General features: G+C 39.4%; 1 protein-coding gene across 1 annotated transcript; it reads right to left on the reverse strand.

The window, feature by feature from the left end:
• cbln1 (cerebellin 1 precursor) lies at window positions 1-27,336 on the reverse strand. Its single transcript, XM_046395223.1, has 3 exons — window positions 26,459-27,336; window positions 24,923-25,042; window positions 1-1,705 (listed from the first exon to the last, which is right to left on the reverse strand). Exons 1-3 carry the CDS (start codon window positions 26,714-26,716, stop codon window positions 1,508-1,510), a joined length of 576 nt encoding a protein of 191 aa, XP_046251179.1. The 5' UTR covers window positions 26,717-27,336; the 3' UTR covers window positions 1-1,507.

A 27,336-nucleotide genomic window follows, 5' to 3' on the forward strand; every position in this document is an offset into this window, starting at 1 on the left:
TCAATTTCAGGCTCTTCATTTTTCGGGTTTAAACTGACATTTTTCCCATCCGTTATGGATATGGATACAAACAATTTACTGGTGGTTGGTTGAACCCATACAGATGATAGTGTACTTACTCGTCCCCAGTACATAAGCAACAAGTGCTTCTTTGCCAAGAAGCAACAGTGCCAATGTTGTGTTCACAACTTGTGTCCACTGCTCCCAAGTGGCCAAAAAACCTGTTATTGCTAGCAAACCCATGATCTTTTCTTAACTTTAGCCAAGAGTTATGAGTGCATAAAATGGTTTATTAATACTTCAGTTGCAATGAGAAGATATTGCAGGGTTACGTTAAATATCCACAGTTTGTGACTTGGTGTCGATTGATGTTTCCCCACTATAATGACTTTTTGGGCAGCATTACCTTTCCATCAAAATGTACTTATTGTTGCAAATAAGGAGGAGATATTTTACAACAATATATTATTTGGTTTATGTGTTGCATTTATGTTAGTTCTGCTCTTGTCTGAGCTTTCCATTTGTAGGCATCCAGTTTTCCAGCTCTCAGTCACAGCCACACACCAGGGGTGACTGCCACAGCAGGTGAGCATGTTGTGGTGTTAGCTAGTTGCTGAAAGAAACAGTCATCTGAAAGCAAGGATCAAGAAACAGAGACTACAAGAAATGGGAAGGAAAGGAGGGGAGAAACACATGTCTTTCAAGAACAGTTTTACAAGATCTAATAATTATTATAACTATAAAATACAGCTTTACACAGAATGTAAATGTGCCTCAAGCTCCTGATTTTAGATCAAAGTTTAGTGTTTCCCCTATAAAAATTCTAGTTTGGCTTTGGGGTGGAGGATGATCCAAAATCAGTGCAATTTATGTCGAGCATAAAAAAAAGAATATACATATGGTCAAAATAAATGGGAGGTGTGGGAAGCAGTTCTTCTAGAAACATTCTTCAAAGCTTATGTTGACAGAGATAAATGAATGAATGACTGAATGAATGAACATGAAGGATGGGAGGGAAGGTTACACTCAGGCTTTAGAACACTCTGGAACATATAAATGATCAATTGCGTCTTTCAGCAGAGAATAAAAAAAGTTTTGGCTGTCCAAAGCTGCAGTCAAGCAACAGAGAAAACAGAGGGAGGAAAGGATGGATGAAAGGAGGAAGGGAAGCGAGGAAGCTGGCCATACACTTTTTATGTACTGGTTTCATAATTCTTCTCTCTTTTCACCCTTGTTTTATCGTTCTTACATCTCTCTAACATCTCTCATCCTTCCTCTTCCCTCCTCCCTCTGCAGCGTCCCAAACATAGTCTGTTATCCTCTTCTTTCTTTTTCTTCTTTTCCAACTTTTTCATGTCATTTTCTCTTCCTCTTGCTCTTCTTCTTCCTCCATCTGCCTTTTCCTTCTCATCGTCAAACTTTTCATCTTCCACAAACTCCTCCTCCTTTGTTTCCACCCTCTGCTCCTCCTCCTCCTCCTCCTCTTCCTCTTCCTCTCCCTCTTCCTCTACATGGGGAACACCAGGAAGCCGGAGAAGGTGGAGTATTTCCATCCTCCCATTAGGTTTCCTCTCTCCAGTTTGAGGTAGGCCCGGTCTCCCTTCTCCATTTGGATCAGAACACCATTACTAGCCGCCTCACGTGTCACATCCTGGTCACCTGCAAAGGCCGAAATCACCGGCCAGCCGTTGTGCATCAAGCTCACCTGGAGAAGGCAGAAGACGACAGAACAGAAATAGAAATTAACAGAATGAAAAAGAGATTAAAAAAAAAGATAAGATACTCGCCCACACAAGCAGAAAAATGTAGGAACATTTGGAACAGCACCCAAAATACCCAAGATCATAACGATACCTTCATGTGGATTCAGTAAGTCATATTTTTAGATATCTCTTACAAAATCCTTATGTTATTTCACTAAAAAATAAATGCCAAAATGCATGCGGTTATGGTAATAAGAGAATATTATATTTTCAGTTTTGTTCTGTGCAGTCAGCACATTATCAATAGATATAAGATATGAGAACAGATATCGTGTATTCTTTCTTTTTCAGTTACCACAGGGAGAGGATTTTACAATGACTTTGACAGACACACACAAAGACACAACAGACCCACACTGTGTCTGACTCAACAAATGTTTCAGTGGGGAATAACATCTTGCAAAGAGAAGAAGCTGTCAGTGATGAGTCCCCTCCTTTCCCAGGCCAGCAAACGCAGACACCAGACAATGGCTTTCATCACTTCTCTTTTGAGCAACAGCAGAAATACAAGTGCTGCCTGGATTTGTTTCCCCTGTATGCTTCTCTGAAAAATGGTTCATGCTCCCACCTGGCACCGATGGAGTACTAAAACAAACTGAAATGAGTTTGAAAGAAATGTCTGTTTATGCAGCATCACATTTTCAGAAAACCTGTGAGATTATGACTTTTCTGTCAGCAAACTCACAGTGCCTTCAAAAGGAAAAAGAGACAACACGGGGTGTGTGTTCTACTGCATTTTTAGGGTAAGTTTACACTGTAAGACTTTGACTACACGGTAGGTGTTTAGCATCAGGAAGAGAAAAATATACAAACCATTTAAGTCAGTTGTGTCATCCTGCTTTGCTATTTGAGTCTCTTACTTTAATTTCTTTCTAAATATGTGTGAGGTGGTTAAAGACTGTCAGAAAACACACTCTGTTTACAAGGGATCACAAATCCATCCATTTTCTATACTGCTTATCCGTCAGGGTCGCAGGGGGGCTGGAGCCTATCCCAGCTGACTATGGGCGAGAGGCGGGGTTCACCCTGGACTGGTCGCCAGTCAATCGCAGGGCCAACACACAAAGACAAACAACCACACACTCTCACACTCACACCTAGGGACAATGTAGAGTAGCCAATTAACCTAATGTGCATGTCTTTGGTATTGTGGGAGGAAGCCGGAGTACCCGGAGAAAACCCACGCAGGCACAGGGAGAACATGCAAACTCCACATAGAAGGGCCCAGACCGGGATTTGAACCTGGAACCCTCTTGCTATGAGGCGACAGTGCTAACCACTGCACCACCGTGCCGCCCGGGATCACAAATCCAACAAACATTTTTCTAAAAAAATACACTAAGGCAGCAAAAATGTTCAGATATGTTCCATATGTCCCATCACATTTATACATGTACAAATTATACATAAGAAGGCGTTAAAAGGAACAGTTCTACTTAATCAGCTTCACTGATTTTTTAAAATATATTCTTATTCTGAATTTGAAGCAAGCAACACTTTCAACTAAGACAGGTGACAGGAGCAGCAAAAGACTGAGAAAGTTGTGTGCTGCTCACAAAACACGACTCATTCGCAAGCAAGAATACATCGATGTCCATTTTGTCAAACACATGACTGTATAAAGGACATTATTACATGTTGGAACACTTGAGAAAAGTTTAAAGGACAAAATATGTTGTTTATCCACACTATACAGAACAACACACACAGTAATCTGATCAGCAGAAGGACACCGCTATATGTTTTTGCCTTACAAAACAGCCACAAATCACTGTTAAACAAATCAGTTTATGATGCACAGCACTATGTTTAAGGTTTGGTTAAGCTTAGGTACAAAAACATGTTTTCAGTAGCAAACATTTAAAGTTAAAAAAGGATCATGGTCACACTGAAGGAAAAAAAATTGTAACTCGTGTTTGGGAATATTTCTGCAATGTTAAAGTCTGAGATTTTGTTGACAAATTCATCCACATTGACCTACTCCTCCTTACTGACACTGACTTTATAATAAAGCTTTATAACCATGGCACCAGACTTCCTGCTTTGCTCCCTTCATAATTACCTCTAGAGGGCTTTGTCAATTAACTGTAAACATGCTGATTTGGGATATGCATTGAAACAGCTGATACGTGTTCTTCCTGGGTAAACAATCTCACTGTATTGGATTGTAGCATGGATGGTTGGATTGCGTTATCTAATAATAGTGCTCATCATATTGTGTCCGCCACCTGCTCAAATCCTTCCACTTTTCCTGTTTCACACTCAACATGTTTTTCAGAGACCTGTCTCAAAAACACCTCTTGTCCTTTTTTCTCAGGGAAGTTACAGTATGTATTTTTATCTTTTTAAAAAAACAAGCAACAAGCTACTCGTGTTTTATAACAGTTTAGCATGACAGTGCTTTAACAGACCACAGCCAGTGCATGTCGGTGATGCATTTGTTTCTTTTCATTAGGTACGCAGTATGCAGGGTTTTCAGTATTCATCATATGACAGAAATTCACACCTTAGCTCAAAATATGTCAGAAATGTTTCTGCACTTCCAACAAGCAAAAATTGTAAAATTGTTGCTAACTGATGCAATACAGTCATAAACATCCCATAATTATACACTTATCCACCTCATTCTACCTGAGGGCCATGAGAGAAGAGAATGTGTGTGTGTGTGTGTGTGTGTGTGTGTGTGTGTATGCGTAAGCGCAACAGATGGAGAGCCTGTCACAGTCAAGAGCTCTCTTGGCCAGGCACTCCTCTTAATAGCAAACTGAACACAGTTACTCAGACTCTCTCTCCCTCTCTCTCTCTCTCTCTCTCTCTCTCGCTCTCTGTGAGTGTGTGTTGTGTGTGTGTGTCTGTCTGTGTGTATGCGCGTTGGTCTGAACAGCCAGCCTATGAAAATGATGAAAACACTCAGTCTATACTTAAAGTATTTTTTTTTAAATTAGCAGGATGGTAAAAGCACAGGTCATTGCAAAATGTACATTTCTCAGTGTGGAAAATTTTGTCGAGGCTGCAGCAGATTTAATAGAAGAGGTTGTGCTGTCATGCTGGGTGAATAAGCAAAATAAAACAATATTTCTGACCAAATATCTTGATATCGATATGATATTGTAGGAACAACTATTAGTGCTTTCATTCAAGAAGAGCAAAATGAGATTTTGATTAATAATCAATAGTAATGTGGATATCATGAGGTGGTTAAAGACAAATATTAGAACAGTGTGGTTAGTTCTATAAATGACAACACTTAATTGTAATAAAGCCTTTAAAACCAGGAAAAGATGACATTTATGCAAAATGTCAACATCTATGATGATTTAGAGATAATATTGATGAATTGCCTGGTTTTATCTATTTGTATTTTTATACTGAAGGTTGTCTGATATTGGATTTTTAACATTATGAAAACTGACACACCCACCTGGCAGTGGGTGGGATATATTCGGCAGAAAGTGAATATTTTGTCATTGAAGTTGATTTGAACAACTTTGACAAGGGTCGAATTGTGATGAACATCTCCAGCACTGCAGCTCTTGTGGGATGTTCCCGGTAAAGATCTACCAAAAATGGGCCACGGAAGAAAAACCAGTGATCTAGTGATAGGGAGTGAAGGGAAGTGAAGTGTTGTCCAGTTCAATAGAAGAGATAATGTAGCTCAAATTGCTGAAAAAGTTCACGCTGATTCCAACAGAGAGATGTCAGAACGCACAGTGCATCGCAGTTTATTTCATATGGACCTGCATAGCCACAAACCAGTTAAGGTGTCCGTGCTGACCCATGTCCACCAACAAAACACCTAATATGAGGGACATGAGTATAACAGCTGGACTACGAAACAATAAAAGAAGGTGGCCTGGTCTGATCAATCATGTTTTCTTTTCCATCATGTGGATTACCGGATGCGTGAGGGTCGCTTACCAGGGGAAGACATGGCACCATGAACAAACCTTGGATCCTGCCATCCCTGTAGATGTTACTTTGACACGTACTACCTCAACATTGTTGCCAACAAAGTACACCCCTTCATGGAAACGATATTCCCTGATGGCAGTGGCTTCTTTCACAGGGATAATGTGCCCTTCCACACTGCAAAAATGGTTCAAGAGTGGTTTGAGGAACATAATAATGAGTTTGAGGTGTTGACTTGGCATCCAAATTCTCCAAATCTCAATCTAATGATACCACAGCATACCTTCAGAGGGACCTACTCACTATTAAGTGGCCTTCATAATGTTATAGTTGGTGAACTTAGGTTATGAGCTACATAATATGGTGCACCTTGCTTGTAGAGATCATGTTTCTCCCGTACTGGCTTCTTTACACTGGCTGCCTGCAAAATCCATGATAGAAAAAATAAAATTTTTCTCCTCACATATAAAGCCCTGAACAGCCAGACACCATCATATCTTTAAAGAGTTGATAGTATCCCACTGTCCCACCAGGACTTTACATTCCCAAGATACTTGTGGTTCCTAGAGTCTTCAAGAGTAGATTGGGAACCAGAGCCTTTAATTATCAAGCTCCTTTACTGTGGAACCATCTTCCGGTTTCGGTTCGGGAGGCGGACACCCTCTCTACGTTTAAGAGTAGACTTAAAACTTTCCTCTTTGATAAAGCTTATAGGTAGGGCTGGCCTAGGCTGGCCCTAGTTACGATGCTATAGGCTTAGACTGCCGGGGGATCTCCCACGATGCACTAAGCTCTCTCTTCCTCTCCCTCTCCTTCTGCACACATTTGTGTTCCATTAATGCATGTGACTAACTCAACTTCTTCCCCAGAGTCCTTGTGCTTTCTCGTCTTGCAGGTTCCCATGGATCGTGGTTGGACTTCCTGCTTGAAACCTACTGAGATTACTACTGTTTAGCCATAATTTAATTTAATTCTGCTACTAGTCTGTACAGCTACTACTACTATTATTGTTACTACTATTGTTATCACAATCACCATAGTACCTTCTGTATACTTCATCGTTATCATTATCTACAGTTCCAATACTTCTGGCATTATTGTTTACAGTTAACACTAAGAGTACCCAGAGCTACACCTGCCAGCAGACTTGCGGATTGTTAATTTTTGGAAAATTTTAAGTTTTGCTCGGGATTGACAAGATAGCTGCCTGTGCTACGATGACGTGTTTCTAGCTAGATAAGTTAACACTAAGCTGCTTGTGAACTTACCTGCTTGCGACTGTCACGTGGTAAAGTTGTTGACATGTAACTCTGGATGCTACAACCTCAAACTCATCGAAGCTTAAGACAGTTTAATTTTACTTAAATGTAAATGATCTCAAGTAAACAATGAGATTACTTTGACTTAATGTATGAAGTGTATGAAGCCTCCATGCAAAATGTTGACGTCTGTGTCCACATGAGTGGTGGAGACTTCACAGCCATCAGCCACTATCAGAGCCAAGTTTCACTGATAACGATGGTTTGTAAAACAGCTAAAACAATCAATCCATCAACCTCTATTTTTATATATTGTTATATCTTCATGTGTATGTACACTAACCATTTTAGACTAACATGAGACCATGGAGGAATCACTCAGTATGAGATAAAGGAACATTGTTTTGGCTGTCTGACCTAACCTTGCTTCCTGCTGAGCACATCTTGTACTGTGGGGAAAATAATTGTCCTTCATGTCTATGTTTATTTAACTTCAAACTTTCCAGTTTGATGGTTTCTTACTCCCTCTTCTGATCCACATTTGTCCTCCTCTCAAGCAACAGACTAGAAAACACTGACATTTATCAGGGCTTGTGGATGAGGACAGGTCAGCAACATCTTAAACTTTACAGCACATTTAATTCACAAGACAGAATGAATGTTTTTGCTGAACATGTGGGGTGAAATCTACACATCTACAATCTACAATCACATGAATTAGTAAATAAAAACCAGATTCAAACATCAATGTGAAATAAATGACATTCATTTTTTTCTTGCTGCAAATCAAGCAGAAAGACTAAAAGGAGGCCATTCTAAAAATATCAAATACCCCTCCACCCACCCACCCAAAATGTCAAACTGAACCCACTATCCTTACATTACATTTGTGTTTGGAGAGGTTCAAACAAAGGCTTCATGTTAGCCTCATCACCCTCCAGATTATGATATGAAAAAGGAAGAGAGAAGAAATGGGGAAAACCAAAAGAAAACTAAATGAAGGTAAATGTAGACAGATAAAAAGGAGAGTCAGTGAAAAGAGAGGGGGGATTAAACAAGAGGAACAGAAAGGCAGACAGAAGAGGGAAACAGGGATGAAGGGGGGCGGAGAGGGGAAGACATGGTTCCTGTCCAGTGTGCATGTAATGCTTCCAAACAGAGACAGAGACGGCAGACAAAGAAAAGCTGCATCACCACATCACTCTGTTGCCCTCAGATACACACAGACAAGCTCAAAATCCAGCCTCTCACCAACGCAACCTCTCAGCCAAGTCACTCATGTGGAACTCACAAAGCTTTTCCCATGCTCAAAGCTCCCCACACACACACCGAATACACACACACACACATATAAAACCTCTCTTTCAATTATTTAAACAAGTTCTCGTGTTGTTGTGCTTATTTAAGCACCAGTCAGATCTGGAATCGCTAATATTGCTGGCCTCGTCTGTCACATGAAATAATGGGTTTTTGGCTTCCACACAAAAGTCTCCATTTGGTGGAGTGACTGTTAAAACATGATGGGACTGTTAAGAGACAGAACCACAAACAGACAAAAGAATTATTTACTGCAACATCCCACTAAGCTGCTGTGTTGCATGTGCTGCCCGGAGCAGGTAATGCAATTCTTTAATTTAAACACTGCCAAATTAACTAATATTTTTATAAAACTAGAGCAGTTTTCAAGACTTACTGAAGTCAACTCTGTTGCTTTTCAATGATCACTAAAAAATGCAGCACTTTGAATTTTTTATTTTTTTTTTTAATTATTCGTGTGTGTCCAGATTGCAGTCCATAACCTTGCTTGTTTTACTGCAACACCCCTGAATGGTGTAGAAAATAGCAAGCATATAGCAGCAACCTTCCTCAAACTCATGAGATAAATACACTCATTGAGAGAAGAAGGGCCAGGGTTTGGATGAGGAGCTGTGGATTTTTTTTTAAGATAATCACTCATCACAGCACCTTTCAAACTTGCCCAGCTTGGACTTAAGGTTTCTCCTGCCTAATGTCTGGTCACAGGAAAATCAAATGGATGAAATGACACTCAGGTTGGCCAAGAAACCAAAAATCGGAGACTGTTGTGTCCGCACAGAGACCTATCTCCACCACAACATCTTGGATGAAGCTGTTACACGTGACAGGTAGAATGGCGTTCTGAGCTGACAGAGCGCAGAACTCTGGCAGAAAGGTGCCAGACCTTTAGTTTATATGATTGATATCTGGCACTCAAATACAGCCAAAACAGAGACTGATTGTTTTCCAGGTGTCATACTTTTAATGTGAAAATGCTGACCACGTTATCATCGTCATCTTGTTACTTCTTTTTACATTCAGCCAGACGCAAATTTTAAATCCTCTCCTACTCTGAATTTTATTACCTGTGCTTGTACTTGTAGCACGAAGGGGATCTACAAACAAACAGTAAGGACAAATAGTATTTCTATATTCCTTGATTAAGAATAGTTGAAGTGCAAGAAGCGATTGATTAAAGATACATTACATTTTTGTTGACATCAAAATGTAAAATTTGCAGAACCTTTATAGGAGACAGTGCAAGTCTGTAAAGAACTCCAATCTCTCTCTCCCTCTCTCTCTCTCTCTCTCTCTCTCGGACACATACACACACACAGAGCCACACTGGGTCAGTGTGTGGTGGGTGCCTGTGATGTATAGCTGTAATAAAGCTGTGACAGTGGCTTAAGAAGGATGAGACTGTGGTCACCATGCACACACACACACACACACACACACACACACACACCCAACCGTGTTTCCATCACTTTTGGGGACATTGCATAGACTTCCATTCATTTCCTGGAGGCTTAACCACCTCCTAACCATAACAATAAACATTACTTGCCTAATCCTAACCCTGACCTTAACCAAACCCTAACATCAACCTGACCTTAAAGCAAGTCTCCATCCTAATATTACGTTGTGGGGACTTGCATTTTGTCCCCATAAGTAAGGCGGGTCCTCACAGTGTGACTGTGTAAACAGATTTCTGTCCCCACAGCTACAGGAATACATGTCCACACACACACACTCGCCCTGTCAACTATACACTTACAATTAACATCCATAAATATAAAAGCATGATAATAGGGCTGCACATCATGTCAGGCCTCAATCGATCTGTATTCATTAATGCATAAGCACCAATTAACTAGCTGAGTAACAGAGAGAAGAACAAAGGGGGATACATAAAAAGAGGATGAAATGGTAGAGGGTCTGATATGTAAACAGAATTTGTCTGACTGCAGCACTTAATGCCAATGACATGATGACATCCTGTTATGGCATCATCATTTCCTGTCCAGTTGACTGTCTTGACATGACAATGATACTCCGGTTTTTTTATGTCCTAGTTTTTTCTTTGTGTCTGCCTCTCTTTCTTTGCATATTATTCTCTTTTTTCCTCTTTGTCTTTTTCATTTCTCTCCCCTTTCTTTCATCTCTAGTTTTCCCTTTGCGCTCCTGACTTAAATCTCTCACTTGTCACTTCTTCGATTCTATCTTTCTTTTTTCTCCACCATCTCTGTCTTTACAGACTGACATCGATAGATAGGGTGATGGATATTTATATAATGGTCCATCACTCTAGGACCTGTGGCATCCTCTGTCTTGAAAATAGGCAAGTTTCCCACAATGGAAGTTTTCTGGAGTTTGTAGCAAAGTTAGTGTAGGGTCATTCAGGAGCTGGGTAGACAGTAAAAAATAAACCTTTGAACAAGAAAAGAAGTGTTTCCTTCAAATTTCAATGTCAATACTTCTGAGGGGTAAAGCACTGGCAGGACAACTGCATGGCAGCTGTTACTGTACTCTGAACTGTGTTGCTAGGACAGTACAGTACAGAAGAGCGTCTGAAATAATCTTTTTGACTCACCAGTCAAGTTTACTGGTAGATGAAGAAATCCAGCAGCTAAAATGTTTGCATGTTGGGTATGACTTTATTATTTAAAAATACTTATGGGGACCTGTTGTACAAGAATGCTGTGGAGTTCTCTCTTAATGTTAAAAAATGTATTTTTGAAAAAACATGCAAAAGCATAGAGTTAGTATCTAGAGCATCTTTACTGCTCAGAAATATCTTACAGCAGCAAATGAACAGAGCTAATACAATATGGTGCTGACTAAAACAATACTGTTTGAGTGACAGGACTGTTGATCAATAAAGCAATATTATACACAGGAGATTATAGTGGTGCTACGTCTTAATGAATGTTGTGTAAACAGTGTAAATCTGATAATGCATCACTATAACAGTTTCAGTTTCAATGCACTGAATTTGATTTCACAGGACCTCTCATTATTAGACACTAGAACATCTGTGCTGGCCAGGAGACATTATGTAGGTCAACTATGTGTGTTTATTGGTGGTATAAACTAGCATTTTGATTTTTAGATTTCCGTTCTTGGTGAGGAAATATTGTGGAAACCTACAGTTGGTGCTGTCTAGAAATACAATCTGGAAAGGCAATTAACACCCTGCAGTTCTCAGTGGGCCATGGCTGTGTTTTGTAACCATTTTTAATAAGCAATTTTTTTTTTGATGAAAATTGTACATAAATAGATGTTGGAGCTACAATGCCTGATTATACTAAGTATTTTAAAAGTCGCTTTGTGTGCGGTAGCTTTGTGTGTTGAACGCAGACTGTACAGTCTACAGCAGTGAGATGCTCTGTAATAAGAGTGATTTTAAATAATCACTGCAGTGATAATGAAGAAAAACAGGAAAAATGGGACTTTCATACCTAGAATAACTGTTGCGTAACACCATTAGTAAGTACATAAGTGACAATAAGTTATTGTAAAGGCAACTTCACTCTGGAGCCACTATTTATCATCGTCATCATCTAATAGTTTCTTTATGAGCAGGAAATCTGAGAAACTTATAAATGGAGTTAATTTTAAAAACGTCAGGCCACAAAGAAATGACTCACTCTTCTAACAGACGAAAGCAGGCACAGCAGTGAGAATGACTCCAAGTTTCAAAAGGACGCACGTGGCATTATGTTCACGGTGTATAATTGCTTAGCCTGGTTTCACACAGAGCCATTTGAATAATATAAAAAGTGCTTTTTCTAAAATGAATGCAGGTGGTGATATGTACAGAAGAAAATTAGATTTTGCTGTAAATGTAAAGTATATGTTGTAAAACCTGATTTGAGTGCTTTCCATTCGGTACCATCTCAGGATATATTCGTATGTCAAAGAAGGGAAAGCATTTGTGTAAATAGTAAAATTACTGATAGCTGCATTCCATTTAGCTGCTTTAGTTTGAAGGTGCTGGTACTGAACATGTTGGTCCAGAGTGACGCTCATGGCTTATAGAACACAACAAAGCCACTGGTAATTCCTACTAAAGCAAGTCAAAATGTCTCAGGTGGAAAAGATCTGAGGTGAAAGAAAAAAAGTGATTGAAAAGATGGAACTAACTAACTTAAAGGAAATGCATTCACTTTGAATTTGCAGTTCTCTGAGCCTTTCCTGCCTAGCTCTGGTTATCAGTGATTTATTGTTGTAAGTGCGGATACAAAGTGTTCTCTCAGTTGGATGTATTTTTAGAAATCAAATTTAATGAGGAACTGCATCCTATGTAATTCAATTGTTCTCTGTTTAAATTGCTAGGAAAAGATTGTAGCTGTTGGACAAAGTTAGAAAGGATATTTGCTTTGTTCCTGTATAAACACAGCATTATACTGTATTATACTGCACAGGAGATGTGTTGTTATAAACTGTAGTCATTGTAGGGAGTTTCAAAGAAAGTAGTTTGTGAGTAAGTGGGAAAAGAAAAAAAAAATAAGCAGAATGATGTAAAAAGATGCAATTACAGCAAAGCTCGGATGTTTTCTGAACTATTCACATCATAAACCAGAACACAAAAACAGAAGCTTAAGTCAGATTGTTATCAATATTGTATGGAAGAGGCATGATCTGAAACCTTTCTGCTACTGTGTTTATAACTGAAGAAGTTTTGGGGAGTTTTTCAGGATAATATTTAATAAAATTTGTTGCAATATGCATTTTGTCTAATGTGGTTGGGTAGGTTTCCAGCTGTGCCGTTCGGATTCCATCCAAGCTTAAAACCGTCTGAACCGATTAGCTCAGCGCCACTGGCTGGTGGTGCCCAGTGTTTTGGTGTGATGTAGTAAAGGTGAGAGTTGTGCACACTATGCCACGGAAGAGAAGCGTCCTTCAGTGGCTAGTTGGTACAGGTTATTCTGTCTAACATTATGTCATATGCTCCTGTTTGCCCTGTTAAAGTTGTCACAAAGCGCAGTTAATAAGAATCAACTCTTTCTGTATCGGTTTCAAAAGCCCTGTAGTGTTTCAGTGGACAGAAACCCTTCACTTCTTGGCAAAGCTTTAATTGTGAACTATTTGGACATGTTGTACAAAACTTATGACTTGCAAAGTTCTCATACACAGTTTGAGCTATTGTAACTAGTGTCATCTTTTCTCAAGTTGCCCCAGGCTGAAGATCAGGTTGTTGAGAGAAATAAAAAAACAGCTGTAGTACTAGTAGTACTGTAGTAGTACTAATAATAATAGTGATAATGATAATGATATAAGATCCTATTTAAAAATAAATCACTTAAACTATCTTTACCTTTTTTTATCATTATTGTTCATAGATGAAGAAAAGAAAGCAAATTACCCCTGTAAGCCTTTTTTTTACCTGTTTCACAGAAGAATACAAGTAAGTAACTTTATAAAATTATTAGTCTGACCTGTTCTTTAGTCTTAAACAAAAACACTATTTCGATTAGACTTAGAAAAGGGGATCACCAACTGTTTTTCTTCTTACTTTCCTCTCAGGGATTCTGTAATATTGCCTGAGTGAACAACATCATTAATTTGAGGAAAGCATTGACTGAAGCCTTCACCTATCATATTTCTTCTTTAGTGAAAGGAAAACACAACACTGAGTTGCCAAATGTCAAACCACACCGAAAGAGAAAAATTAATTAAGATAAGTCAGTTGAGAACTTCAACGAGAGCAGATGGTCCTCTGATTTTTAATAGCATTTACAACAAACACACAGATAAAACTAGAGGAATTCATTTTATGCTCCAAAAACCAACCTTATCCTGAGATAAAATAAAAAAGACAGTGCTTCAAGTAAGAATAAAGTCAACCAAATAATGTAATAAATAACTTTACGATAATGCTAAGCAAAATATTGTTTTTGTTTTATCACTTTCTCATAGACCAAGGATCAAGTCATACCATCAAGTCATAATAGATGACTTATTGTAACATACAACCATACTGTAGTGAAACTGGTTCTCTGTACTTAACCCACCCCTGAGGATCATACTGTGCACATGAACCAACTCCAGCTCTAAGCCCGGGCATCAGTCAAGGGCATTGACAGGAGAATTCAACTAATTATGTTTTTCGTTGAAGTGAAAACCAGAGTATACTCATGCAAGCACAGAAGGAACATGCATACCCCGGAAAAGCCCTGTCCCATGACCTTCTAGCTGTGAGGCAGCAGGGCTAACCAAGGAGCCACCATGCTGCAAAAGCGAATGCTCTGACAGAACTTCTTGTTGTGGCCTCTGGTACAGCTGCAGCTGTAAATCAACTGCTTTTTCCCATCTGCAGCATTAACACAGCCTGCCACACAAGTTTCACTTTGTGGACCCGCACAGTCTCTCTCACACACACAAATAGATTAAGCTTAGCGAAAGTTCAGTCAGGAAGACTACCTCTTTGCGCGTGCCCTTTAAGTCACAAGTGTTTTTCTGTGATCCTTTAGCTCCACTATGTTATTCTTCCCTCTTCCAATCACAGCCCGTCACGTTTCTCCTGCAGCCAATTGCTTGCGAGCTGTCAAACTTTAAAAGTGTTCTCTCTCTCTCCTCTGTTATTCAGCTGTCTGTTCAGCTCTGTGAATATTTGCATCCCACCTCCACCTCTTCACCAACGCTATTGTGATGTCTGGTCATCTTCAATCAAATCCTTCATGTTCAAGTTACCCCTCCACACAGTCAGCGTCACTCCTCATTACTGCCACCAGTGTTTAGGCTCCGGGGGTTCGTCTGAGAGTTTCCTGTGGTGATCTACTTCCTGCTGGGGTCTAAGCGCCAAAGTCTATTTTGCTCTTCACAATAAATTCATTTACTCGAATTATCTCATTCACTTTTCTTTCTTATTAGTCTCTCCTGACTAATCTAACAGACTGTGGCTTCATATTGCATAGGTGGTCTTAAACAACCAGGCACTGAACCTGACAAACGTGCACTCATGTTTGTAAGTTTGTACGTGCATTGAGCTTGTGTTACATTTTGCTAAAATTAGCCTTTGATGCAGGTGTTGCTTATACTTTGGCAGTTGACTACAAGCACAGGGCATTTGTTTCAGTATTAACCCTCCTGCTGTGTTCATTTGCCAGGAACAGCAATGATGTTCCCAGGTCAGTTTGACCCGGTGCATATTTTGTTATCCAAAAGAAGTCTGAAAAAAAAAAAATCCTAATAAGCATTCTTAATATTGAATTACTAACTCCATTACTATCTATTCTGTCAATATTTAGTGCAATGGTGCTCCTTACCTCTCACAGATAATGGTTCAATTAGGATTATTCCGCCGTTTTTCATAAAAAAATAAATGTTCCTTGTTTTTTTAACGTTTCACCACTTTATTACTTTTGAAAGACCAACATATAAAACACAGTAGTTTTACTTAACTATTCAGATTGACCCGAACAGTATCTATGTGATATAAACATGCAGGGGGTGGTTGCAAATGTGCAAAGTTTTATACTGAAAAGAATACTTGTAACTATTTTTTTCTTGATCTTCAAACTTCATAACGGGTAATTTGACCCGTAAAATAGCAGGAGGGTTAATAACTTGCTTTTTTATTTTCATAGAGTGTTGTTGGACTGGTCATGTTGTTGTCATTGTTGTTATTATTAGTAGGATATTAAACACTGGACTTTATGCTGTCTGCACATAATCTCTTGAGTAAAACAACCACCAACCATTTTAAACCAGCAGAGTGATGATTTGCTGATTTGATGAATTACTTCATGTGGCTCTTTCTTGGCTGACTGATTGAAAACAATGCGACATGAGTTATGCTAGCAGCATGTTGCATTAGAAATTTGTGACAAAAACGTACTATCTTTGAGGCAATATTCATAAATATAAATAGAAGTTCATTAACAGTTGGCAGTCTCATTGTGACTAAATAGATTGTGATATTACTACTTTTGGCAAAGTCGCACACTCCTAGGTTGAAGTAGACATGCACTGTTCTGTGAAGAGACTGACTAAGGTGAACTTTTCAAACATCTGCCTCTGTTGAAATGCAAACATTGTTGAAATGCTCATTGTTGACATTGACAATCATTACTACAAATAGGGCAGGCTGAACAACTATAGTACATGTTCCCTAAAGTCTCCACAGTTTTTTTTTCTTAGGCACTAAGTATTGCCTAAGAAAGGCCTTACTTACATGTCTAACTAGACATGATGTGGCAAACCTAATTCCCTGTGCAAAGACATACTTTTACCATCAGCTGCTATCACCGTTCACCAGCTTTGCAACAGAAGCCGTCTAAATACCAAATTAAAGCCACATAACATGGAGTTCTCTGAAATGTTGACTAAGCAGAAAGGTTAAGATCAGAGCTGGACTTGAGTGAAAGTCAATCATAGCTAAAGAGATAATCTGATGAAAGTGCTAGCAAACATTTTTAAATATTTTTAAACATGGGTATCAACATCCCAGCTACAGGCAGGAGGTGATGCAGCATCCAGGCTCAAACAACTCTTTGAAACTGTTGAACTGGTATGATTTTATACACTCACACAGCAAGGCACATGCCTGTTCATACATTGTTAGGTTTTTTGATGGCAGCACCATGTCTACAAAAACTCAAATGAATTTTCCTCTGACTTTAACAAGCAATGAAACATGGACATTTTTTGTAATTACTGATCTAAATGATTAAGGTAAACATTGCTTCAGGCCTGAAGAGCAGTTGACAAGAAATGTAAACGTTCTTTCTTTGGACTACATCAACAGTCTGAATGACTCACTTATGTTGGGTCTTTTTCATAATATTGTTCAATTTAAAAACAACGAAGATTAAAAGAGTATTTTTTCCTCACACCTCCTCTCTTTCACACATGAGCGCTAACCAGAACAACTTTCTATAATGTTCTGCCAAACTGAGGCAGACTTAACACAGGTTGATTGGTGAAAAATGAAACGAAGCATCTGGCTTGCAGACTCTGTGTGTGTGTGTGTGTGTGTGTGTGTGTGTGTGTGTGTGTGTTTACAGATAATAACATAAACTGTAAAAACAGAAGATTGGAGAGTTCATCTCTTGTTATCTGTGAGCAGTACAACGCAAAACAATGTACAAACACACAGAAGATGGTTTTCATCTTCATATGTCTATAAATTAAATTCGCACCCTGCTGCGTGAAACATGTTTTAACAAGTATATTCAGCATATCTTTGTCTTTGCACCCATCTCTGCTTTACAGCCTGATATATGCATCATGTAGGAAGGAATTAGATCCTTCAACTTATGACTAAATGGATGATTTAATGGACAAGGGACCACTATGGTCTATCTCCCAACGAAATCCATTAAAATGTCACATTAGACAAAAGAACTGATGGTATAATATGAGCTGAAATGCAAGTTTTTATATTTGACCTTTTGAAATATTTTTGAATATTCCTCACTCCTGGATTCTTAATGGTATTGGATGGCCATCAATGAATATCACTCAAATGAAAATTTATACCATATTCATGATAAAGTACCCATGTTTAATTATAACGATTGTAATGTGTAATATTACACTGATGCTTTTGAATATTTTTTTTATGAAGAAATGGGTCTTTAGATCATGGCCAACCTAACCACCCCCAATTATCATTTGCTAACAAGGACCAAATTATGAAAATAATATTTTTTCAAAAATTATTTTTGCGCATTTTATTTTATTGTATAGTTGGGAGTGAAGGCACTCCTGAAACTCACAAAGACATACAAGGGAATGTAGAGAAATAAGATCAAGAGCTTTTATTTGGCAGGGTTGATGTTTAACAGGTTCACTGTTTTATTTTAGTATCTATCTATCTATCTATCTATCTATCTATCTATCTATCTATATATATATATCTATATATATATATATATATATATATATATATATATATATATATATATATATATATATATATATATATATAAATATATTAGAAGCAATAGCATTTTAAAACCAAAATTAGTGTGTATATGTGACTTTATTAAATACATTGAAACCTATTAAAACAGGCTATTGATGTCTTGCCTTTCTGTTTTTTTCCTAGTGTGTCATGAATGTGTCACAAAACAAAAAACAATAGAAAGCACCAGATCATATACCTCATCAGAATTCATCCAGACTACAACCAGACTACATCCATATTTCAAACTCAGTGCCAGCTGAACGGTGTTTGAGTGTCCCCTGAACAGAGACAGATGGAAAAGTATTTATACTGCAACATCCTTCAGCTTAACACGCACCAAAGCATCGTGCCATAAGAGGGGTGAAAACCAGTGCGTCCGCCACAGTGTCATGATCACCTCACAGCCTATGGGAGATGAAGCCTATAAATACCTGTGACTACTGCAGAGTCATTTAACGCAGGTATGAATGCTCGTTGTTCCCTTTTATGCTAGTGTGTTTCTTTGTCCAGTGGGAAAGGGGTATAACTAATTAGAACAAAAATACAAATCATGCCTGATGCTGATGAGAATGTCATTTGCTTTGAAGATTTTCGGTCACAGAAAGTACCAGACAAACTGAAATGGAAATGGAATATGGAATTTTGATGGTAAATGAATTGCAATCCATCCAACATTTTCTCATTTCCTTCACACTTCTCCATGTGTAACCCATCAACACATGGCTGACCACTCACTTCCCTCAAACACACAGCTGTAGTACACACCCAGTCTCAAACATCATATAAGTATTATTGAGGTGCTCATAGATGATGCTAGATTGTTTTGGTGTGAGATATCAGAGATATTGGCTATAAAGATGTCTGCCCACTCTTGAATGTGATAAAACTTAATGGCACTTACATCAAAAAATACATTTGAAAAACTCAACAACAATGTCTCTTTCCAGAAATCATGGTCATGACTCATGGACAGGAAGCTCATGCTTGTGACAGAGCAGGATGTAAACAATAATGGTGTCCCCCTCAGCTGAGCCGTAATGCCAGCCAGCGTAGTTAGCTTAGCTAGCTAGCCTCTCATCCACGGGTAGATGTGGTTTCATGTAATTCTACATACATTATCTTGAGTAAGAGCACTGCAGGGAAAAGGAAAAAAATCTGTATTTTTGATTTTGGCATGAGCTGTCCTTTTTACACTGCATTCAGTGAATCCCAAAAATACATGAACAGTGACTTTATTAAACTTTATCAACTTACCCTGGTCTGTATTTTTAATCATAACATTAGTTCTTTGTCTTTATCCATAGAAGATTCTGGAATACTGTCCTCTAAACCACCCCAAAATTCTGATCTTTCCCACTGCATCACACACCTCTGAACTACACAGGCAACATTCAGTCATGTCTTCACACTCACCACTACCAGTAGTAGTTTACTGTATTAATCGTCATCGCATTTAGGGCAACTTTACATGTGGAAGACTTTCTAAATTGAGCTAGTAGTTCGAATGGCTCTGAGCCACCATCTTGGCCACCATGCACTCCACTGCACACATTTAATTCTTCCCACTTAGATTAGTAAAAACGATGCTGCAGTGAGCCTTTACTTGCAGTGTCGAGGAGAGTTGGTGCTATAACTACAGTTCTATGAATTCTGTTTGACCCGCAGGTGTATTATCTAGACATTACCCATGGCTCAAATGTATCTGTGTGGACACGGAAAAAAGAGCTAATGACATCCAACAATCTGAGAGAGCCGTGAGAGCACTGGGAGCATCAGTGGGGGCAGCAGGGGTGGGGTTGGGGGTCGTTTTGTCTTGGTTTGTATTCATCTTTTGAATTTGGTTACTGGGCATGTTTGAGTTAAAACTGGCAATTAAGTTGCAGTTTAGTCATAACTGGAAACACAATAAATCACACATACAAAATAGAAACCACAAAGTCTTCTGTTTGACTGGGAAACTAATGCAGACATGTTGTTTGGTTTTTGCTTTTATTGTGGCAATAAGTGTGTGTGCTCACCCCATTTTTGTGCTTAACCAGGGCTGTTCGCTGTGGTGAGGATAGGGAATCATAGGGAATCATACTATATTAAATAAACTGTTTGAAGATATTTAAGGAGAAGGGAGATCTAGAGCTCAGTGGTTCTATATATGTATCAAACTTTAAAAAGTGTTTTTAAAACAGAATTCAACAACACTTTAATGAAGTGGTGCTTATAGAGCATGAGCACTTTGTGACAGCACTATAACCATTTCAATCAGAGCGCAGCCTCGTTTAACAGCCACACAGAATCCACGAAAGATTATTTAAACAAAGTAACTATAACAACACACAGCGTAAGACTTGCAGTACATATGTGTCAACGTGAACATCCCACCTAGTTAATTACACTAAGTTCTGGGTCTGTTGTGTAAAATATGTCCAACAAAAGCAATTTCCTGTTCTCCATTTAGTAACATTTTAATACGAATGATTCTGCGCTCATAATGATTACCGTTGACATGTAAAAGCTAGTAACGAACTGCACTTGCAATTATGGATCTTGCCTCAGACTGAAAGCACTGAACAGTCGCTTGGCCTGTTCAAAATCTCCTACCACCCACATGTTGATATGTCTATTCTAAGCTCTGCTTAGAAATGCTGTGATGATTTATTTTACCTTTTTACCCCTAGTATAACTAGTTTACAAAATGAACTGCATAATAATTAGCCCATGTGGTGCACTAAGTAATGACATAATTAACAACAAAACTGATGCAAAACAGTTTTGGATTTCAGCGTGGCTCATCACGAACAGTCGTCTTGCACCACAACAGACCTTTTTTTCACAGCAGCCATACTGACATGAAATAGCAGATTTAATTAATGAAATTAATTAAGGTCCAGTGAGCCAACGTGCAAAATAGCAGCACTTTGATTCCGTTTGACATGTGTGAAACAGAGCCTTAATTAGAACCAGTTGTAACACCTGTGTCTACTGTTTCATGACAAAATGGCTGCTGTGAAAAATAATAATGATAATAATTTTATTTATGTAGCACCTTTCAAGCTTAAGCTAAGGGCTTTCCAGAGCTTTCAAGATTAAAAGATTTACAGAATAAAATTTAAGAATCATAAACCCCCATATGACATACAAAATTTGAAAGAGAGCACATACTGTATAACAAGCAGTACTGAGCCCACACATAAATAGATAGAAGTGGAAGTGTAAAATAAAGAAATAAGCGTAACCCAAAATGGGGCTTATAGATAAAAAATCATAGAGCAGGTGAAATTTAAGTTGAACAAATATGTACATACATAAACAAGTAAGATACAACTATGAGAGACATTAGAACAGGAACTCTAGAATTTAAAGCAGATTAAAGGCTGCAATATACGGAAGTGTACGGCATAAAAATGCTAAAACAGTACTAAAAGAAGCACAATTTAAATATGTAATGACTTTAAAGTTAAAACGGGTCAATTAACAGGGATAGCATTTGCTGTTCTGAGTAAACGCAATGGCGTTTTAAAGTGGAGCCTGTCAGCCATCTCTCAGGAGTGAAATATCTCATTAGAACATGGGATGACCCCAGTGACCCGGGTTAGAGACGAAAAACGTGTGTATTGGAAAGCAAAGAACAAACACGGGCTGGGATTGAAAGAGCTGAAAGAATTCTGTTTTGTTGCAGACAGATGCAGCTGAGTTAAAATGTAAAATAAGTTCTTATAGCTTGAAGACCAGCATGTAAAAGGTAAGATCTTTTATTATCAGGGTAGTGTTCTATCAATAGCTTGAAGCAATGGCCCCAGGATTTCTTCTGTCAATAGGAAAATGAAAGCCTTAATACACACGCAGCATGATGCATTTCGGATGTGTTCCTTGTGTAGCTTTCACCCCTACAGAGCTGCTATGACCCGGGGCTTCCTAAATGCCATTTCTGAATGCTCGGATGCTCAAAATACTGTTCTAAAATACCACTTATTCACTGTGCAAAATCACAAATAATAGCAGTATAATATCCCATTCCTCACTTTACAACTCCTGGCTGATTCTTTTAGTTTTTATTTTTTAATTTCAATGATCTTTTTTCAAGTTCTTATCCACTGCTGTGAGCAAAGCCGTTTTCTCAACTTACACTGAAAGGCTGACAGGTCAGCTGGCTGATGTTTTCAGTTTGTTTGACGTGCTCTTCAGTGCTCTAACACAAGGCACATTAACCCCTCTGTGTGTATCCATATTTATTGTATGACCCCATTTTGAAATTACCCGAGCCTCTTTTACTGCATTTTACAATAAAAAAAATAAACTTTTCATATTGGACACACCGGATAGGCCAGTAAGGGTAGATAATATCAGCTGACTGATATACTGTTCAGGCTGTAGATTCTCTATCCAGAGAGCACCTCACCTTGTTGAGTACTGATATCTTACCAGCACCTCATCTGTTTGTCTTTCTGATCTGCAACCTCCAGAGAGCAGTGGCAGATATAGGAAGCATAAGAGGTTGCAGCCCTGTAACAACAGCAGGTGTTTGATATGTATATTGTAAGTGATCTTCCTAAATAAACCGTCCATTAGGGAAGTACAGGGGATAGAGGTTAGTGTGGTAGGGTTCTCTTTAGGACACAGAATGTGCTGTATTCAATTTGCTACACTTGTTTTTGATTGTGAGGCAAAAAGCAGTGAGAGGTTTGGAGCCTCTTTTTGACTCCCACATCACTTCTCTCACCACTCACAGATAGATAGACAGATCCCTGCACAGGAAAGGATTAATGAGAGTTGGAACAGGCTGTTTCCTTCTCTTTGCACATCTAAACAGCATCCACTGATCAATAGTTACTCATGATATCTGCCTTTCTGCCTATCTCTCTTTGACTGCCTGAACCATGTCTTTCTCTGTCCTTCCTGTCCATCCTTTGTTCTTCTCTTACTTTTATATCGTATCTGTTCTTTCCTTATTTCTACTATCCATCCTTTCAATTCTTCCACCCTCTCACTTCTCTTTTTGCCTTTGATTTTTTCCATTCTCTGCTTTCTCTTTACTTTTTTTTTTCCATCTTACTTCCCACCTGTCTGTTCCTTGTTCCCTCTTTTCTTTTCCCTTGTCCCTCTGTTTTTTTTTATTTATTCACATATACTCTCATCCTTTCTTGTCTTTCCCATCCTCTTCTTCCCTACCACTCTCCTTTCCCTGCTGTCTCTCATTTCTTGCATGCACCACAGTAGCTGCCTCTAAGGCAATCAAACAGTGGGAGTTTTCACCATAGCAGATGTGCTGGATGGATGGGAGGATGAGGGGAAGAGGTTGAAGGTGAGCAGCGCACAGGCTGGTTGCTTGAATGAGAGAGGATAACCTACACCTGTCTGTTTCACATCAGAAACGTGACAGAGCACACATTTTCTAAGCGCATTCAACCCTAAAGTTTCCCAATCTGAGCTTTGTAATGTTTTTATTTAAAAATATTTTAGGACTTTAGTAGATTTAACCTAACATGACTTTGCCTGTAAGTGCTGTACTCTTTCCTGTTAAGTCAGTCAGCCAGGTGATTTCCCTGCTAACACTCTCTCATGGCAATATTGAGAAAACAGCAAATACGTAGCACAAATACTAGTAATAATGGTGATGTGACAGGCATTATCACCTTTGTGTTCTGCATGGTATGACAGACTTAATTAACTCACTGTCATGAGTCAAGTGTTTGCCATCCACGTCCTATTTGCGTTCAGTCACACAAAGATGGCTGGGAGTATGCACCGAGCTTGACGCAGCTTCTCCCCCTCTCATATCGCCCAGCCCTCCTTGTTGTTGTTGTTATTGTTGTCACTGCTGCTGCCACGCTAATTAATTCAAGACTCCGATAATAAAGTATAAGTAGCAAAACATAATGCCAAAGCCCCGAGGAGTCAACAGCATAATTACACAACAGTTTAATTTGCAAGAGATACATTGTAATTAACGCTGTGTGGCTTGTAAAGCATCATCACGTGCATGTTAAATGCTGGAAATGGGCTTAAGACTGCTCAAGAGCTTCTTATCGCTTGACACATCAAAAGAATATGGAGACTGCATCTAAGGCATGGTGAAAACGAGTTGTTAGTAGGATGAAAGGAGAGATGTGATGGGGCACACTGCAGGCAGTGTGTGTGTGTGTGTGTGTGTGTCAGAAACAAATAAGTGGAAAACATGTTATTTCTGCATAAACTCGAGTAAGTGTGTGTGTGTGTGTGTGTGTGTGTAAGAGAGAAAATTAAAGATGCCTGTCTGTTTGCTTTGCTCAAAATATGCTCGATGTTTTAATCTCCTGAGTAATCAAAATAACGACAATAATAATAATAATAATAATAATGATAATAATAACAATAATAAAACCCTCAGTCAGCCTGTCTGTTGTCTCTTTCATGAGGAGAGACAGAGACAGAGAGAGAGAGAGGGGCGTCGCTGTCCACGGTGCTGAAAGTAAAACTGCTGGAGCCGCGTGCCCCTCCTCGCGCTCACCACAGGACACCGTCCTCCCGCCGACTACACGTGCTTGATTTGGCTCTGTGGTCTGTGCATGTATTGATTAATTATGATTGGTCCGGCGGGTGGTGGCCGACTAGCTTTCATCTGTTAAAGCCCACCTCTGTCGTTATCTCCCGGGAATGACATCTCAAACATCTACAAAATGACTTCCGGTGGAGGTGATATTCAACTTTTATGAGAGAAAAACAGCATGGGGGCCGTGGGGATGTGCGTGCGTCCACACAAGCACACACAAATACACACAGATGACAATCACATGAAAACGAGCTACCTGTATAGTTTGGCGGTTGTAGACTTTCACGACATGGAAGTTAAAACTGTAAATCCCTTTGCGTGGCGCGATGAAATTACTTCTCTCCTCGTCAAAATTCTTTCCAACGTTTACTAGAACCTGGAAGAAAGAAAGTAAGAAAGGAGGAAAGAAAGACTCTGGTTATATTGCTTTATTCGACTCGATGATTCGATTATGTCTTTCACAGTGTTTGCACTCGGAAGTCACTGCGAGATCAAATGGCTGCATAAAATATTTATTATAAGGACATCTTGACCAAAAACACCAGCAATCAAAGGCATACCACGCATCTTAACAAGCAGACAAACGTTTGATGTTTTTTCGCGTAACAAACTCCAAACAGACGCAAAGTAAATCACGGAATTGTATCATTGTTTGCTGAGTACTGAGCTGTCTAATTTTCTAAGAGAGAACGAAACCTATTTAACTCGCATTCTAAATTTTCCTTTCTGAATCATTTCTAGGATAGTCTATTGAAATTCACTTATTTTTTTAGAGGACCCGAAGGGGCCCCTAGGGCCCCTGACCACACATTCAGATTAAGTGATGCAGTGGAATAACTCTCTGCTTTCATCTAGGCTTTCTCCCTGTCAGTACTTCCTAACTTTATGTGGAATGAACTTAATCAATATTTCAAATGAAATTCTCAATTATGTATTTCTGCAGCCAAATGTCTGGTTTTATGGACGGAAGCGAACTATGGCGTGTAATTGAACGGCAGTTTGAGGGAGAATTAACCTTTAACGGCAGGCGGGTAGGACCTCGCCCCAGCGACCTGCCGTTACTAAATTATTTGGCGAGATGTCATTTTCTCATATCCAATACTGTCAGCTCCAAAAAGTTGGAATCTTCCAAACGCTTGCCTACCACGTTATACTTACCCAACCACGCTGGAAATGTAGGACCTATAAAAAGAATCGTTACTGAGAAAGATTCATTAGCGCTCCATTTTTAGTTATCTCGAATGCTCTCTGCTGTCCACAAGACCATTATTAGCTGCAGGTGCGCGCTCGTCCACCCACCGAAGCCTAATTTGTGCTGGATTACTGGATTCATCGAGGACATGCTCCTAAACTAAGCTCAAGATTTATTGTGCATTGTTTATTCAGTCTTATTCAGGAGTTTGATTTATGTATTTATTTATTTATTGTAGGAACACATCATTTTTTTTCCTGGTCTTTGTGTAAAATACGTGACACTGTACTCTCCCAATCCGCTGGCAGTTCAAGTTTTCTGTCTACCGCAGGCGATTTGACAACTGTCACACCAGGAAAGACGCACGCCACACGTGAACCGCGTCACCTCTAACATCATTTAAAACTTAATATGTGCACTAATCTACATCATTGCCTCATCGGATGGTAGGCTATTGTGGAATAAAACAGACGTAAAACTGACAAAACTGACTGAAAACAATTCCAAACTTACGCTACACTGCTTTCTTGCTTTTATTTTTTAGGTTACTGTTGTTATGTTACATTAGAATAGTACTGAATAGAGTTTATTTCGTCCTACCCGGTCGAAGTAGATGACCATGGTCCGGTTGCTCATCTCGGAGGGCTCATGGTTCGTGTTCCGGACTGCGGAGAACGCTACCTTGGCGCTGCCCGAGCGCACCGAGATCCCGAGCGCCGTGCCCGTGGGGTCCGAGGTCGGGTTGGAGTCGCACACCACTAGGCACTTGCCCTCCAGGACGATTGGTTCCGTCTCGTTCTGAGCGCGGGTCGGGCTCGCCGCGAGCCACACGGCACTCAGCAGGCAAAACGCCAACATACCGGACCGGAACAATGAACTTCTTCGGTCGTCTTCACCCCTTAAACAGCAGGTCTACTCCCCTTTTAAAAAGTAACGTAGCAAGAGTTTCCCGGTGTTCCTTCGATGAACCTTAACGAGACGTTTTTGTTTTTGTTTTTTTAACAACTATATGCCACTCCGTTTTGGGGATCTAACTGGCCTGCAGCAAACACTTTCTCCCTTGCGGAGTCTCTTGAAAGGAAAACCAAGACGGTTTATTTTTTAAGCTTCTCTCCTTTTGTCGAAAATTAGTTTATTACCCTCGTGTCTGTGGTCGACTCGCCAGTTTTCACCTGTTCTCCCCCTCTTTTCTCACTTCTCAGCAGCTTCTCTGTCACTTGGAAACACAATAAGCGAGAGTCGCGCGCGGTGCGGAGGGGCCCTGGACGACTGACGAGGCAGCTGCACTCATAGCGCGCGGGGGGGGAGCTCCGTCTGCTCTCTCTCGCGCGCGCTTGAATTATTGATATGTGAGATATGAGACTTTCAAACACAAAAGGCTCGAGAGGAAGGGACGCGGCGCGCGAGCGCAAGATGCCCGCCCTGGTCTTTTTTTTTTTTTTTTTTACAGACCCCAGTAACGGAGAGCCATCATCGGA

This window comes from Scatophagus argus, chromosome 7 (assembly GCF_020382885.2).
Source record: "Scatophagus argus isolate fScaArg1 chromosome 7, fScaArg1.pri, whole genome shotgun sequence".
NCBI classification, from domain to species: Eukaryota; Metazoa; Chordata; class Actinopteri; family Scatophagidae; genus Scatophagus; species Scatophagus argus.